Source organism: Pygocentrus nattereri, chromosome 1, assembly GCF_015220715.1.
Source record: "Pygocentrus nattereri isolate fPygNat1 chromosome 1, fPygNat1.pri, whole genome shotgun sequence".
In the NCBI taxonomy this organism is placed as follows: domain Eukaryota; kingdom Metazoa; phylum Chordata; class Actinopteri; order Characiformes; family Serrasalmidae; genus Pygocentrus; species Pygocentrus nattereri.
Window position 1 is genome coordinate 5,131,054 of NC_051211.1, and position 18,848 is coordinate 5,149,901.

General features: G+C 41.9%; 2 protein-coding genes across 2 annotated transcripts in view; one reads left to right on the forward strand and one right to left on the reverse strand.

Moving 5' to 3' along the window:
- On the forward strand, positions 1-18,295 carry eppk1 (epiplakin 1). The gene is made up of 2 exons (XM_037541857.1): positions 1-93; positions 6,262-18,295. The coding sequence occupies exon 2, from the start codon at positions 6,288-6,290 to the stop codon at positions 17,652-17,654; it is 11,367 nt and encodes a 3,788-aa protein (XP_037397754.1). The 5' UTR covers positions 1-93; positions 6,262-6,287; the 3' UTR covers positions 17,655-18,295.
- fbxl6 (F-box and leucine-rich repeat protein 6) overlaps positions 18,159-18,848 on the reverse strand; it is a 14,818-nt gene continuing 14,128 nt past the window's right edge. Inside the window, exon 11 of the mRNA XM_017721347.2 lies at positions 18,159-18,710. Within this exon, the coding sequence (XP_017576836.1) occupies positions 18,584-18,710 (127 nt within the window). The 3' untranslated portion in view covers positions 18,159-18,583. The remainder of the gene's footprint in view (positions 18,711-18,848) is intronic.

Genomic DNA, 18,848 nt, shown 5'->3' on the forward strand with positions numbered 1-18,848 from the left:
AAAGCGCACCTTCCACGCTCCCTGTACCAGTGTGCATGTGGCAAATCTCCTGCCTGACAGAGACCGGACCATCTTACGAGCTCACAAACTGAGGTAAGGAGTAACGTCTGAACGTTGTCTGGACATCGCTCTCTTTCATGTTTCACCACTTTGCTGACAGAGCGCATTCCATTGTATTTACTCTGGACGTGAGGAAGTGGCAGAGGAAGCGTAGCAGAATAGGTTCATTTGGGTCAGTGTCCTGCAGCAGATCCACAGTTATGGTCATGCAGTAAAGAGGCACTGCAAACATTTCCACCCAGCCAACCTTTGATCATTCATGACTGAGGCGCAGTGTATGTGGTGATGGTTGTTAAACATAATTTAAGGGTGGGTCACTCACTTCTATGGTCTTATATGGTAGATAACAGATGTCCTTTTCCCAGGGTGTTATTACTCACTAAAGGGACACCTTTTAAATGATGGGTAAACAAAAATAAGAAATAATAGAGTAAAATGTATTTTGCACTGACCAATCAAAGGATGATAAATACAAATAATACTGGGTTGCTACAAAAAAGGCTTGGAAATGGTTAAACAGGTTATTGTATTGATATTATTCCCGATAACTGTCCTTTTCTGAGTAAATAAACACCTACCGCCCAAATAAACAGACAAAAGCTGTTGAATCATAGTTTATTCTCCCGCTGTCAATGTGAATGTATTAAGCTACACAAAAGGAGCGTCCAGCGGCCCAGCCCATACTCGCGGTCTTCCATGCAGGAGGCTGAAAATATGCCCGTGCAGGAAAGGTGTCATTTCCGTCGCTACTCCAGACGTGTTTGGGACATTTACATCATGAAGAAAGAATGCTTTTCATCACTAACAAGGTCTACATCATGAACCTTGCATGCCGAAACCCATCACTGTTGCTAGAACAAATTCCAGAGCGACTCGTAAAATGTTTTTCTATTGCCACATCAGCGCAAAAGAACATATAACCCAGGTGTTGTTAGGACGCTTTCCCTGATTTGAATATAAAAAGGCTGTTGCACAAGAACTGGGGTGGGTCTTCTGGACAAGGCAGTGCCTCTCATTCTTGAGATCTGAGCTGATCTGGAGTGAATTCAAACAGATTTGGGTAGTTTGGGTTTTGTTGTTTGGGCTTGTGGCGCTATTTCTGACAATATGGCCTTTGTGCTTTGTAGCAAGTGTCATATTACTGTACAGCAAATACCACAACAAATGCATGTTTGGTAAACGCAGTAATACGGGCCTCTGAGTGAAGTCACAATACCTTTCTTGCCTCAAACTCTGTGGAACTGTTAATAGATTTTCTCATGTATTTTCCGACGCACCGTTCACTGTTCGGCTTCAAGGCGGCTGCTATGACTGTTTTTAGTTGTGAGACATACAATTGTGCATATTTACAGATAGAATTATGTCATAGACTCATGAATCACAAAGCAAGTCTAATTATTCTCCTGCTCAGTGGTTCAGGGAGGTGTGGGATGATTTATGTATACAGTTGGCACAGAGCTAATTACAGAGTTTTAAGCTGCCAGGGCCTTGGAGCTCCGGTGGAAGACTAAAGAAGCTTCAGACACCGTACAGATAAACTTTTAATCCAAAATATCTTTCACATCAATTGAGCATGCCAGCTGTCATTTACATTGGACATTTCATGATGGATGGGCCAGTAGAAATGCTCCAACTTCATCCTTGGAATAAAACCACTTTACATTAGCTTACATTAGAAGTTAAGAGAGTTTTTGCTGTAAACGTATCATTTTGGAGATTTTCTTTGGACAGCGGCTAAATGCAGTCGTACGGAAAAGTTTGGACACAATTCCATGCTCATTTTTGATTTTCTAAGTGAAAATAACTCCTCCACAGAGAAAATGTATAAATATACTTCTTCTGCAAACTGCATTGTAAAAATGGCTTGTCAGACCAACCTAAAACATTACTAGTAAACTGAAAGTAAATAAATTAGTTTTATTCAACTTCTATATTTTGAGCGAATGCTCCTTTCAAGCAATGGAATTTTTCGCGTTGAATAAAACTCGTTCAACTGCTTGTTACTATATGATGTCATTTTTTAAAGGTTGATCTGATGTTCCTTTTTTTATACTGTGTGGTGCCCAATTTCTGTTTACTTGTTGAGCTCAGTCCTGGAAAATAAACTGTGTCATATGTTTTGTACAGAACATATTTTATGTTTTATTTTTCATCAACATGCAAAATTCAGCAAACGTTTTACAACCAGTAACTGTGTATTAAAAGGTGCAGAAGTGTTCTCTCCGTAGAGGGTGTGTTAACTTCGCTTAGAACGTAGTTTGACCAACTTTTGCATATGACTGTGTATACATTGTATGCGCTAAAGCACCTGAGCACTATTATTTAAAAACATTTATTTTGAAAAAAAGTACATTTTTTGCTGTATCTCTTCAAAAAAATTGGCTGATATCTTAAGTAGTTAATAGCTACAGTTTGGCTCCAGATTAGGGCGGCACGGTAGCGTGGCGGGTAGCGCTGTCGCTTCACAGCAAGGAAGGCCTGGGTTCAATTCCCCGGCCGGGCGACCAGGGTCCTCTCTGTGTGGAGTCTGCATGTTCTCCCCGTGTCTGCGTGGGTTTCCTCCAGGTTCTCCGGTTTCCTCCCACAGTCCAAAGACATGCAGTCAGGCCAATTGGACATGCTAAATTGCCCCTGGGTGTGAGTGTCTGTCTGTCTGCCCTGTGATGGACTGGCGACCTGTCCAGGGTGTATCCTGCCTTCCGCTCGATGACCGCTGGGATGGGTTCCCGCTCCCCTCGAACCTGAGGGAGAAGTGGCTTAGAAAATAGATGGATGGATGGCTCCAGATTCTCCAGGATGCCTTTACTCATTGCATGGAATTATAAACTTCATCACCAGCATGCTTGACTAATGAAGTATGATCTGCCAAACCAGGTGCCAGATAATAACGAGGCAATAAATGCTGACTGCCTAGAATAATTTGCACAGCACTGTACAGACAGTCTATTCAGAACTGGGTACATTCTTAGATTATTTAATTTCGCTAGAATACTTTCTAACTGACTTTGTGGTGATATTAGCATGCAACATTGTTTCCATTGGAGATGGAGTCATGCAATGACCAAAAGCCCAAAAACCGTGTGCAGTGACGGACATAGAGTGCTATATAAGTAGCATAGATGGTGTAAAAGATCTGGAGATGTCCACTTTCAGATGTTTGCAGCCAATGGCAAAAGATCCCTGGAGAGACATGTTTCAGGAATGTTAATCTTGTCATCTCTGCCTGTGGGAGTCTGTGTTTCGTATGTGAGTGAAATGTCATTTGCAATTTCTCAGCGAGAGAAAAGTGAGCTGTCTTGTGACATGCTGTGATTTAATACTCCCTACTTTTAGTCAGAGTGATAAGGAGGGAGATTTCCAGCATGTTCTGTCCAGCTTTAGGGATGATTTATCTTATCCATTAGAATGCTCCCTTTCCTAGTGTTGAGTGTGGATCTTATAAAACTTTACTATGGAGTTAATCTGTACCTGAAACACACTGTATATGCTCAAGCTTCCATAAATGGTAGCTGTTTGATGGTGCAACACGTCCTACCAATGAGGTTTCTTAGAGCCTGTCCCTTCAAGAACACACCCAAAATGAAGATAGCACTGAAAGGAGTTGTCTGTTGCGACAGTCTGTATATCTTATCTCTGAAATATCAACAGATGAGAGACTGGACTGCCCTGTGTAGCTTGGGAAAGACGTTTTACATGGTGCAGCTTTCATGCAACTAGTTGCATGCAACATAATTTTAATGCAACATGAAACAATTAGAAACAAAGTTGCACATATTTATTTACTAAACTACTTAGTCAAATTAGCATCCATCCATCCATCCATCCATCCATCCATCCATCCATCCATCCATCCATCCATCCATCCATCCGATTACCTGGAGTAGCATTTTATGCCTTTTGCTAAGAAAATAACTGTATACCATTGAAGTTTTCCTTTACCTTGTAGTATTTCAAGTTGTAAAATAATAATAATAATAACATTAATATTTTTCATGTAATAATTTAAGTGAAACACATCCTGAGCTTTCCTTATTTATACAGAATATTCAATATAATATTTGAAAATATTTGATTTGCTATTTCATGCAACTTCTTTCACAAAGCTGCAACTGTTCAAATGAGTTGCAAATAGTTTCATGAAAGTGTACAATCAAATATTTTTCTCTTTCTGTCCGGCTGGGTCCGCTGACTTTGGATGGTAGTTTACACTGTCAGTGCAGACAGTTTGTTGATTTTTTACAGTTTACAAGGACACTTGGACTGCCTAATGCTTTGTGTACCCAGACACTGTGATAAAATCTTATTGCTCCTTTACAGCTGTTCATTATGGTACAGTGATCGTTTTAATGATCTCTATGATGAGCTCCCTGCATGCATGATGATCCACTTCTAGACCTTTAGAGAATTAGCATCCTAAAGATAAAGCATTAGTTAATCTGCAAGATTAATGCAGTTTAATCATTTACCAGCTTCCTGCATCTCTAGTGTCGCTATGCGAAACACCAGCCGCCCATTTTTGTAAACAGACCCTTATGTTTTCCCTGAATGTCATGATAGCCTGTATGCACACGCACACACACACACACACACACACACACATATATACACTGATCAGGCGTAACGTTCTGACCACCTCCTTGTTTCTACACTCATTGTCCATCTTATCAGCTCCACTTACTGTATAGCTGCACTTTGTAGTTCTACAGTTACAGACTGTAGTCCATCTGTTTCTCTGGTACTCTGTTACCCACTTTTACCCTGTTCTTCTATTGGTGTGTTAGTGTGTGTTGTGCTGGTCTGAGTAGATCTGACACAGCAGTGCTGGTGGAGTTTTTAAACACCTCAGTGTCGCTGCTGGACTGAGAATAGTCCACCAACCAAAAATATCCAATATCCAGCCAACAGCATCCAGTGACCACTGATGAAGGACTAGAGGATGACCAACACAAACTGTGCAGCAGCAGATGAGCTGTCGCCTCTGACTTTACATCTACAAGGTGGACCGACAAGGTAGGAGTGTCTAATAGAGTGGACAGTGAGTGGACACAGTGTTTAAAAGCTCCAGCAGCACTGCTGTGTCTGATCCAACTGATCTGACCAGCACAACACACACTAACACACCACCACCTCATCAGTGTTACTGCAGTGCTGAGAATGATCCACCACCCAAACAGTACCTGCTCTGTGAGGGTCCATGGGGGTCCTGACCACTGAAGAACAGGGTAACAGAGTATCAGAGAAACAGATGGACTACAGTCTGTAACTGTAGAACTACAAAGTGCAGCTATACATTAAGTGGACAATGTAGAAACAAGGAGGTGGTCATTTTAAAATACTCTTTAATACTTTTTAAAATGTCTGCTTGTTACAAAGGAGCCTTTAAAAGACACATTTACAAATTGAGACTTAAACAAATAGAGGTTGTTACAGTAGACATACAGTACCCCTCCCTCTAAGCCCTGGCTGTAATAATATGAATAACCAAATTATCACCAGATATGTCAACAGCATGTGGTATGATAACAAGGAATACTGCCTTCAATAAAAAGCTGATATGGTTGACATCTGGTCTGTAGTCAAGTCAAGAGGCTTTTATTGTCATTCCATCTATGTACAAGTACACAGTGGAGTGAAATTACGTTCCTCCAGGAATAAGGTACAAGAAGTAAAAAGGAACAATATAATGTAGGGAAATAATGCCCCTGGTTCTGTCTCACCTGGTCTTTTATATATTTTATATTCTAGTTTACCTGGTATATTTTATGTTATATAATATATATATATATATATATATATATATATATATATATATATATATTATTCTTTCATATAATATGTACTTATGTGTTGAGTTCTGTTCATAGCCATTTCATTGCAAAATAATTATGGGATTTATTTTACAGTGACAGGGGAACTTTGGTGGCAGACACAGTTGGTGGAATTCAGCATTATAGTAGACGGTAGAAACGTTATGCCAAAATGTGTTAAAGTAAAGTGTAGCACTTTATAAACACATATTTTTATCACAGCAAACCTGATTTGTGTATAGTTTGTTGTAACAGTTAATGAGGTAACTGCACATATAATGTGTGTATTTCAGTGCAAAACATGGTACTGCTTTTCCTACACAATTTCCTACACAAATGATATGCATATATTACAGTGCTTCAGAACTGTTTTCCTTTTTAATTTTACTTACAGGTTTGGGAGCAAGAGATCATCAGAACATGGCAGTCCAGGAAAATGGCCAAACCCGAGGGGCAGTGGCTGGGGTGTTTCTCGAAAAGTCAAATGAGACTATCACCATATACCAAGCCTTTAAAAAGCGGCTACTAAAATCAGGAACATGTTTGGCTCTTTTAGAAGCCCAAGCAGCAACGGAAGGAATCATCGACCCTCTTAACAACAGAAAGCTCTCAGTTGAAGATGCTGTCAAAGAAGGAATTGTTGGGCCAGAGATGAAGGAAAAGCTGCAATCTGCAGAAAAGGCTAGAAAGGGTTATGTGGATCCCTATACCAACCAACCAATCTCATTATTCCAAGCGATTCAGAAAGATGTGATTCCTAAAGAATATGGAATCAGGTTGCTTGAAGCACAGATCTCAGCAAAAGGCATTTACGATCCTGTTGAGCAGTGTTACATTTCAGAAGAGAAAGCTTGTGAGCTAGGGCATTACGAAAAAGGCATCTTCACAGACCAGGTGGATACCCTGAGAGTGTTCTATGACCCAAATTCTCAGGAAAATCTCTCATATTCACAACTGGTTGGGAAATGTTTTTCGGATCCACAGACTGGCTTGCAACTCTTCCCAGTGTATATTACATTCAAAGGTCTTCGCAGGGGAGTGACTTCCACTGAGCTGCTGGCATCGAAAATCATTGACCAAAAAACGTATGATGATCTACAAAAGGGCACGACCACAACAAAAGATGTCATGCTTATGGAAACAGTTAAGGAGTATCTGGAGGGGAAAGGGAGCATTGGGGGAGTGGCAGTGCTCCCCTCTAATGAGAAAATGAGCATCTATCAGGCAATGAAAAAAAGCATTCTCATGCCTGGTACAGCCTTGATTTTATTAGAAGCACAGGCAGCTACTGGATTCATGATAGACCCTGTTGAAAACAAACAGTTCAGTGTTGATGATGCCATCAAAAACAAACTTGTAGGCCCAGAGTACCATGCAAAACTACTTGCAGCAGAACGTGCTGTCACTGGTTACAAGGATCCATATACTGGTAAAACAATTTCACTGTTTCAGGCACTGTCAAAAGATCTGATTGTCAAAGAACATGGAATCCGTTTGCTTGAAGCGCAGATCGCCACAGGTGGAATTATTGATCCAATAAACAGCCACAGAGTTCCTGTAGATGTTGCATACAAACGAGGCTTCTTTGATGAGGACATGAACACCATCCTTGAAGATTCCGGGGATGATACCAAAGGCTTCTTTGATCCCAACACAAAAGAAAATCTTACATATCTGCAGCTGATCGATCGTTGTGTTATTGACCCCGCCACAGGCCTCACATTGCTGCCTCTCTATGAAGAGACTGGTGGCCAAAATCACAAATTCATTGACTACAAAACCAAAGTAACCTTCAAAGGTGTTATGGTTAAAGTGACACATGGAAAGTACAAGGGAATGACTGTTTCACTTTGGGAATTACTGATGTCAGAATACTTCACAGAAACACAAAGGCAAGACATCTTTCAACAGTACAGAAAAGGAACCCATACTGTTGAGAGGATAATCACCTACGTTCTGGAGATTATTGAACATTCAGAGAGAACAACCCATGTGATTTTTGAAGGCATCAGGGACCAGGTCACTGCAGATCAACTTGCTGAGGCTGATATCATTACCAAGAATGATCTAGAGAAACTAAAAACAGGGAGTATAACCGTAGAAGACATTACAGAGGATGAATCGGTTCAAATATACCTTCAAGGTAAAACAAGCATTGCAGGGGTCTTGCTTCCTGACTCTCAAGTTATGACAATCTACCAGGCCCGTCGAAAAGGAGTGCTAAGACCAGGAACATCACTGATCCTCTTAGAAGCCCAGGCAGCAACAGGATTCATCATTGATCCAATTACAAATCGGAAATTTTCAGTTGCCGATGCTGTTAAGGCTAGAGTAGTGGGGCCTGAGCTTCATGCAAAACTGCTGTCAGCTGAAAAGGCAGTGACAGGCTACAAAGATCCATACACCAACAAAACCATATCGTTGTTCCAGGCAATGCAGAAAGAGTTGATCTTGAAAGATCATGGAATTCGCCTGTTGGAAGCCCAGATTGCCACTGGAGGCATAATAGATCCAGTAAACAGCCATCGAATTCCTGTCCATATAGCATACAAAAAGGGGTACTTTGATGTTGAAATGAATCAGATTCTGGACGATCCATCTGATGACACAAAAGGATTCTTTGACCCAAACACTCAGGAAAACCTTACATATCTGCAGCTTATGAACAGATGTGTCACTGACCCCAGCACAGGCCTCCGCCTTTTGCCAATCAAAGGAAAAGATAAGCGAGTCAAAATACAAGACAGCATCAAAGAGATATTTCAAGCCACATATGTCACTGTGAAATATGGAAGATTCAGTAACAAGAAAGTGACACTCTGGGATCTCATTAACTCTGAATATTTATCAGAAGAGAAGAGAATGAAGCTGACACATGGGTACACATCAAAGACGCTCACAATTGAGAAAATCATTACAATAATTCTGGAAATTATCGAGAACAAAGAAGTTCTGAGGAATGCTGATCTCTACATCAAGGGTCTTAAGAAGAATGTCTCTATTTTGGACCTTCTTAAATTGAACATCATAGATGAGAAAACATACAAATTCTTGCTTGAAGGAAAACTTGGACTGAGAGATATTCTTCAGATGGACTCAGTGAGGAACTCTGTAGAAGGAACCAGCTCCATTGCAGGTGTGATTCTGAAACCATCTGGTCAGAAAATGAGCATCTATGAGGCTAAGAAAAATGGTCTGCTTACCCCTGGTACTGCTTTATGTCTTCTGGAGGCACAGGCTGCCACTGGCTTCATCACTGATCCCATACACAACCAAAAACTCTCTGTTGAAGAGGCCTTAAAACAGAAATTAATCGGGCCAGAGTTATATGAAAAGCTCTTGTCTGCTGAGGGGGCAGTAACTGGTTACAAGGATCCTTACACAGGCAATAACTTGTCCCTTTTCCAAGCCATGAAGAAGGACCTTGTTCTGCAACAGCATGGGATCCGTTTACTTGAGGCTCAAATTGCCACAGGTGGCATCATTGATCCCTTGACAAGTGTCCATTTACCTCTTGAAGTTGCTTACAAAAAGGGTTATTTTGATGCAGATATCAACCAGATACTATTAGACCCAAGTGATGACACCAAGGGTTTTTTCGACCCTAACACAAAAGAGAACTTAACGTACAAAGAGATGACAACAAGATGCATCAAGGATCCAGGCTCAGGATTTCTTCTTTTGCCACTGACCGAAAAAGGGAAAGCACAACAAGAAACTGAAAACATCCTCTCTGATTCTGAAATAAAGAAGGACTTTGAGAAGAATACAATCGCGATTTCCGTTGGCCGCTTTTCTGGAAAATCTCTTTCCCTGTGGGAGTTGATCAGTTCTGAGTACTTCACTGATGAGCAAAGGCAAAAGTTCATTGAACAATACCGATCAAAGCTGCTAAAAATACAAGACATTGTCACTATAGTCCTTACAACTATCAAAAAACTGGAACAAAGGGAAGCAACTCTTGAAACAACAATGGGCTTGAGAAAACCTGTTTCTGTGCAACAGCTTTTTGATTTTGGAATCATTGATGCCCGTACTTACCAGGATTTGCAGGATAGAAAAACTACTCTGGAACAAGTTGTAAAACAGGATTCAGTGCAACGCTATTTGAAGGGCACAGGATGCATTGCTGGAGTGAAAATTCATCCATCAGAAAGAGTGCTGGATATATACGAAGCCAAAACAAAAGGACTGCTCAGTCCTGACATGGCACTGATACTACTTGAAGCTCAGGCAGCAACAGGTTTTGTGATTGAGCCCATAAAAAACAGTCATCACTCTGTTGAAGAAGCTGCCAAAGAACAACTCATTGGGCCAGATCTACTTGAGCATTTACTCCTTGCTGAACAAGCTGTTACTGGATTTACAGATCCATACACAGGTGAGGAAATTGCCTTACTTGAGGCCATAAAAAAGGATCTTATACCCAGAAACCATGGACTACGACTCATGGAGGCACAGCTTGCTACTGGAGGTATCATTGATCCAGTTCTCAGCCACCGATTGCCTGCCAGTCATGCCATAAAACGAGGATGCCTGGATGAGGAGATCAGTCAGCTTCTAGCCAACCCTGATGATGACACAAAATGGTATTCAGACCAAAACACAAAAGGAAATCTAACTTACCAACAGCTCAGAGAAAGATGCATCAAAAATTCAAACACAGGACTTCTGCTTTTGCCTGTACCTGAAAATAATGAGAGGTCAATATACACTGATGAGCAAGTGAAAACAGTCTTCAAAGAGAAATCACTTGTCAATGTTGCAGGAAAGTTTGAAGGACTACGGGTGTCATTGTGGGATGTATTAATGTCTGAGTACATAACAGCAAACAAGAGAAAGCAGCTAATTGAAGAGTACAAGTCAGGAAAATTAACAATGGAGGAACTCATACAAATGGTTATTGCAATAATAATTGAAGTTACAACAAAGAGACATTCTTTTAAAGGCCTCAGAAAACAAGTTTCAGCCAGTGAGCTTTTTCAATCAAAAATTATAACAAAAGAAATGTTAACTAAAATCATCAATGATGAAGTAACAGATGACGAAATCAATCAAACTGAATTCATTCAAAAATTCCTTGGTGCAACAAACTGCATAGCTGGGGTCAGAGTTGAATCAACAAAGCAAATTTTAAGCATCTATGATGCCAAATCCAAGGGACTTCTGACTCCTGGAACTTCACTGGTTTTACTGGAAGCTCAGGCAGCTACTGGATTTATGATTGATCCAGTGAAGAACAAAAAACTCTCAGTGGAAGAGGCAGTGGCTCAGGGAGTTGTGGGGACTGAATGGAAGAACAAACTTCTGTCTGCAGAGAGAGCAGTCACTGGTTACACTGACCCTCACAATGGAAACACCATTTCACTGTTCCAGGCCTTGAAGAAGGATCTCATTGTCAAAGATCATGGCATCCGTCTTCTGGAAGCACAGATTGCTACAGGAGGCATCATCGATCCAGTGTACAGCCATCGAGTCCCTGTGGAAGTGGCCTACCAGAGAGGATATTTTGATGAAGAAATGAACCAGATCCTCTCTGACCCAAGTGATGACACCAAGGGCTTCTTCGACCCCAACACGCAAGAAAATCTCACATACTTGCAGCTGGTTGAGAGATGTGTGAAAGATCCAGAGACAGGTCTAAGCCTGCTTGTCATTGTGAAGAAGGGAGAATACTACTTCTTCATTGATGAACATACAAAGAACATCCTCAAATCCACAACCACAAACAAGGCCGAAGGTAAATTCCAAGGACAGGTGGTATCTCTCTGGGATCTCTTACACTCTAAATACATCACAGAGGAGAAGAGAAGAGATCTGGTCCAGCAGCTTAAATCTGGCACAATCACAATTGAATACTTCTTGGAGCAAGTTCTGACAATTATTCAGCAGAAGACATCTAGCACAACTATTACCACTATCACCACAACCACCACCACTGAAACAAAACAAGCCCCGACCTTCCAAGGCATCAAAAAGGAAGTGACTGCTGAAGAGCTGCTGAAATCCAAAATCATTGATAAGAAACTTTATGAAGACCTAAGTGCTGGGAAGGTCACAGCTGACCACATAAGCAAAATGGATTCTGTACGAAAGTATCTGCAGGGAACCGACTGCATTGCAGGGGTGTTTGTGCAGTCAACCAAACAGACCATAAGCATCTACGATGCCAAGTCTAAAGGACTTCTGACTCCTGGAACCTCACTGGTTTTACTGGAAGCTCAGGCAGCTACTGGCTTTGTGATTGATCCAGTGAAGAACAAAAAACACTCAGTAGAAGATGCAGTGGCTCAGGGAGTTGTGGGGACTGAATGGAAGAACAAACTTCTGTCGGCAGAGAGAGCAGTCACTGGCTACACTGACCCTCACAATGGGAATACCATTTCACTGTTCCAGGCCTTGAAGAAGGATCTCATTGTCAAAGACCATGGGATTCGTCTTCTGGAAGCACAGATTGCTACAGGAGGCATCATCGATCCCGTGTACAGCCATCGCGTCCCTGTGGAAGTGGCCTACCAGAGAGGATATTTTGATGAAGAAATGAACCAGATCCTCTCTGACCCAAGTGATGACACCAAGGGCTTCTTCGACCCCAACACGCAAGAAAATCTCACATACTTGCAGCTGGTTGAGAGATGTGTGAAAGATCCAGAGACAGGTCTAAGCCTGCTTGTCATTGTGAAGAAGGGAGAATACTACTTCTTCATTGATGAACATACAAAGAACATCCTCAAATCCACAACCACAAACAAGGCCGAAGGTAAATTCCAAGGACAGGTGGTATCTCTCTGGGATCTCTTACACTCTAAATACATCACAGAGGAGAAGAGAAGAGATCTGGTCCAGCAGCTTAAATCTGGCACAATCACAATTGAATACTTCTTGGAGCAAGTTCTGACAATTATTCAGCAGAAGACATCTAGCACAACTATTACCACTATCAACACAACCACCACCACTGAAACAAAACAAGCCCCGACCTTCCAAGGCATCAAAAAGGAAGTGACTGCTGAAGAGCTGCTGAAATCCAAAATCATTGATAAGAAACTTTATGAAGACCTAAGTGCTGGGAAGGTCACAGCTGACCACATAAGCAAAATGGATTCTGTACGAAAGTATCTGCAGGGAACCGACTGCATTGCAGGGGTGTTTGTGCAGTCAACCAAACAGACCATAAGCATCTACGATGCCAAGTCTAAAGGACTTCTGACTCCTGGAACCTCACTGGTTTTACTGGAAGCTCAGGCAGCTACTGGCTTTGTGATTGATCCAGTGAAGAACAAAAAACACTCAGTAGAAGATGCAGTGGCTCAGGGAGTTGTGGGGACTGAATGGAAGAACAAACTTCTGTCGGCAGAGAGAGCAGTCACTGGCTACACTGACCCTCACAATGGGAATACCATTTCACTGTTCCAGGCCTTGAAGAAGGATCTCATTGTCAAAGACCATGGGATTCGTCTTCTGGAAGCACAGATTGCTACAGGAGGCATCATCGATCCCGTGTACAGCCATCGCGTCCCTGTGGAAGTGGCCTACCAGAGAGGATATTTTGATGAAGAAATGAACCAGATCCTCTCTGACCCAAGTGATGACACCAAGGGCTTCTTCGACCCCAACACAAAAGAAAATCTCACATACTTGCAGCTGGTTGAGAGATGTGTGAAAGATCCAGAGACAGGTCTAAGCCTGCTTGTCATTGTGAAGAAGGGAGAATTCTACTTCTTCATTGATGAACATACAAAGAACATCCTCAAATCCACAACCACAAACAAGGCCGAAGGTAAATTCCAAGGGCAGGTGGTATCTCTCTGGGATCTCTTACACTCTAAATACATCACAGAGGAGAAGAGAAGAGATCTGGTCCAGCAGCTTAAATCTGGCACAATCACAATTGAATACTTCTTGGAGCAAGTTCTGACAATTATTCAGCAGAAGACATCTAGCACAACTATTACCACTATCACCACAACCACCACCACTGAAACAAAACAAGCCCAGACCTTCCAAGGCATCAAAAAGGAAGTGACTGCTGAAGAGCTGCTGAAATCCAAAATCATTGATAAGAAACTTTATGAAGACCTAAGTGCTGGGAAGGTCACAGCTGACCACATAAGCAAAATGGATTCTGTACGAAAGTATCTGCAGGGAACCGACTGCATTGCAGGGGTGTTTGTGCAGTCAACCAAACAGACCATAAGCATCTACGATGCCAAGTCTAAAGGACTTCTGACTCCTGGAACCTCACTGGTTTTACTGGAAGCTCAGGCAGCTACTGGCTTTGTGATTGATCCAGTGAAGAACAAAAAACACTCAGTAGAAGATGCAGTGGCTCAGGGAGTTGTGGGGACTGAATGGAAGAACAAACTTCTGTCGGCAGAGAGAGCAGTCACTGGCTACACTGACCCTCACAATGGGAATACCATTTCACTGTTCCAGGCCTTGAAGAAGGATCTCATTGTCAAAGACCATGGGATTCGTCTTCTTGAAGCACAGATTGCTACTGGGGGCATCATCGATCCAGTGTACAGCCATCGTGTCCCTGTGGAAGTGGCCTACCAGAGAGGATATTTTGATGAAGAAATGAACCAGATCCTCTCTGACCCAAGTGATGACACCAAGGGCTTCTTCGACCCCAACACAAAAGAAAATCTCACATACTTGCAGCTGGTTGAGAGATGTGTGAAAGATCCAGAGACAGGTCTAAGCCTGCTTGTCATTGTGAAGAAGGGAGAATTCTACTTCTTCATTGATGAACATACAAAGAACATCCTCAAATCCACAACCACAAACAAGGCCGAAGGTAAATTCCAAGGACAGGTGGTATCTCTCTGGGATCTCTTACACTCTAAATACATCACAGAGGAGAAGAGAAGAGATCTGGTCCAGCAGCTTAAATCTGGCACAATCACAATTGAATACTTCTTGGAGCAAGTTCTGACAATTATTCAGCAGAAGACATCTAGCACAACTATTACCACTATCAACACAACCACCACCACTGAAACAAAACAAGCCCAGACCTTCCAAGGCATCAAAAAGGAAGTGACTGCTGAAGAGCTGCTGAAATCCAAAATCATTGATAAGAAACTTTATGAAGACCTAAGTGCTGGGAAGGTCACAGCTGACCATATAAGCAAAATGGATTCTGTACGAAAGTATCTGCAGGGAACTGACTGCATTGCAGGGGTGTTTGTGCAGTCAACCAAACAGACCATAAGCATCTACGATGCCAAGTCTAAAGGACTTCTGACTCCTGGAACCTCACTGGTTTTACTGGAAGCTCAGGCAGCTACTGGCTTTGTGATTGATCCAGTGAAGAACAAAAAACACTCAGTAGAAGAGGCAGTGGCTCAGGGAGTTGTGGGGACTGAATGGAAGAACAAACTTCTGTCTGCAGAGAGAGCAGTCACTGGCTACACTGACCCTCACAATGGGAATACCATTTCACTGTTCCAGGCCTTGAAGAAGGATCTCATTGTCAAAGACCATGGGATTCGTCTTCTGGAAGCACAGATTGCTACAGGAGGCATCATCGATCCCGTGTACAGCCATCGCGTCCCTGTGGAAGTGGCCTACCAGAGAGGATATTTTGATGAAGAAATGAACCAGATCCTCTCTGACCCAAGTGATGACACCAAGGGCTTCTTCGACCCCAACACAAAAGAAAATCTCACATACTTGCAGCTGGTTGAGAGATGTGTGAAAGATCCAGAGACAGGTCTAAGCCTGCTTGTCATTGTGAAGAAGGGAGAATTCTACTTCTTCATTGATGAACATACAAAGAACATCCTCAAATCCACAACCACAAACAAGGCCGAAGGTAAATTCCAAGGGCAGGTGGTATCTCTCTGGGATCTCTTACACTCTAAATACATCACAGAGGAGAAGAGAAGAGATCTGGTCCAGCAGCTTAAATCTGGCACAATCACAATTGAATACTTCTTGGAGCAAGTTCTGACAATTATTCAGCAGAAGACATCTAGCACAACTATTACCACTATCAACACAACCACCACCACTGAAACAAAACAAGCCCAGACCTTCCAAGGCATCAAAAAGGAAGTGACTGCTGAAGAGCTGCTGAAATCCAAAATCATTGATAAGAAACTTTATGAAGACCTAAGTGCTGGGAAGGTCACAGCTGACCATATAAGCAAAATGGATTCTGTACGAAAGTATCTGCAGGGAACTGACTGCATTGCAGGGGTGTTTGTGCAGTCAACCAAACAGACCATAAGCATCTACGATGCCAAGTCTAAAGGACTTCTGACTCCTGGAACCTCACTGGTTTTACTGGAAGCTCAGGCAGCTACTGGCTTTGTGATTGATCCAGTGAAGAACAAAAAACACTCAGTAGAAGAGGCAGTGGCTCAGGGAGTTGTGGGGACTGAATGGAAGAACAAACTTCTGTCGGCAGAGAGAGCAGTCACTGGCTACACTGACCCTCACAATGGGAATACCATTTCACTGTTCCAGGCCTTGAAGAAGGATCTCATTGTCAAAGACCATGGGATTCGTCTTCTTGAAGCACAGATTGCTACTGGGGGCATCATCGATCCAGTGTACAGCCATCGTGTCCCTGTGGAAGTGGCCTACCAGAGAGGATATTTTGATGAAGAAATGAACCAGATCCTCTCTGACCCAAGTGATGACACCAAGGGCTTCTTCGACCCCAACACGCAAGAAAATCTCACATACTTGCAGCTGGTTGAGAGATGTGTGAAAGATCCAGAGACAGGTCTAAGCCTGCTTGTCATTGTGAAGAAGGGAGAATTCTACTTCTTCATTGATGAACATACAAAGAACATCCTCAAATCCACAACCACAAACAAGGCCGAAGGTAAATTCCAAGGGCAGGTGGTATCTCTCTGGGATCTCTTACACTCTAAATACATCACAGAGGAGAAGAGAAGAGATCTGGTCCAGCAGCTTAAATCTGGCACAATCACAATTGAATACTTCTTGGAGCAAGTTCTGACAATTATTCAGCAGAAGACATCTAGCACAACTATTACCACTATCAACACAACCACCACCACTGAAACAAAACAAGCCCAGACCTTCCAAGGCATCAAAAAGGAAGTGACTGCTGAAGAGCTGCTGATATCTAAAATCATTGATAAGAAACTTTATGAAGACCTAAGTGCTGGGAAGGTCACAGCTGACCACATAAGCAAAATGGATTCTGTACGAAAGTATCTGCAAGGAACCGACTGCATTGCAGGGGTGTTTGTGCAGTCAACCAAACAGACCATGAGCATCTACGATGCCAAGTCTAAAGGACTTCTGACTCCTGGAACCTCACTGGTTTTACTGGAAGCTCAGGCAGCTACTGGCTTTGTGATTGATCCAGTGAAGAACAAAAAACTCTCAGTAGAAGAGGCAGTGGCTCAGGGAGTTGTGGGGACTGAATGGAAGAACAAACTTCTGTCTGCAGAGAGAGCAGTCACTGGTTACACTGACCCTCACACTGAAAATACCATCTCACTCTTCCAGGCATTGAAGAAAGATCTCATTGTCAAAGACCACGGGATTCGTCTTCTGGAAGCCCAGATTGCTACTGGGGGCATCATTGATCCAGTACACAGCCATCGTGTCCCTGTGGAAGTGGCCTACCAGAGAGGATATTTCGATGAAGAAATGAACCAGATCCTTTCTGACCCAGGAGATGACACCAAGGGCTTCTTCGACCCCAACACAAAAGAAAACCTCACATACTTGCAGCTCATCGAGAGATGTGTGAAAGACCCTAACACTGGACTAAACTTACTTCTTTTAAAGAAGTAGATTCACAGATGAACCTGATACAACCTATGTGACACTGACTTAACCATGCGTTAAACATTTCCTGGCAGATATCGTCATGAGCTTTCATGTACCTGCTTTTTTACAGACTTCAAAACGATGCCATTGGTAAAGGGGAAACAACTTTTTCATAGATATTTTACTTCTACATAAACTTTAGTTAGATTATTTTGCTTTCATGTACTAAACGGTTATATTTTAGTAACAATATATGTGTTTTGGGACTTTCATGTTTTAGTATTTTAAGTTTTACCTGTTCTCCTTAAAATACATTGTTCTGAAAACCGTTACATTTTCCCTGCCATCCATATCTCCCTTATTGTGATGTGTTAATACAGAGAACCCATGAAATGGTAAAACGTCTCAGATTTGACTGTTAGTGCACTGATTTTGGGTACATTTGTATATGTCTATTTGATTAAGATCTGATGAAAACATCCCAATCAGCAATACTTGACTGGAAGAAAAGAGAATGCACTAAAAACATAAGAAAATATGAATCTTTATTCTCAATACACCTTTCTCATTCACACTGGAATATTGAATGTTTTTCTTCATCTGCTGCACCTTACTGGAATGTTTTCTTTGTCTTTTGCATATGAATAAAACATCCTTAAACCACAGCTGTTGATGTGTTAACATTATAACAAGCAAACTTAAATTACACAATGTCTTTGTTACCTCATAACACTGGAAGAGCTTTGATGTTGCAACAATTCCAGGTTGTGTTCATACATAACATCATACTACTACAACGTCACACTTCTTGCACATTAGTCAATCCTATGAACCAACTGAACTATGATCATTTGCGAACTCCTAACTGCATTACCACAATACAAACATGTCAATACACCATTGAATGCAGTTGTAAACTAAAACTTTCAAAACCCATGTACAAAAACAAGACACTACAATTTATCCAGGAGCTGTTGAATGTCCTCTTGGCCACGATAAACCCGTTTGAGTCCTCTTGGAAGGTAACGGCAAGAGGATAGATTCAAGTAGCTTAGAGCTGTAGCCGGGGCCACTAGTAACCTGTGAAATTGAAGATAATGTTAATGTTATCCGTTAACTGGTCAATTGTACATTAAGCAGGACAGTTCAAAACGATACATGACCAAAAGCATGCATACAGTTATAGGCCTCTAAATACATGCCTTTTTCACAACCCCC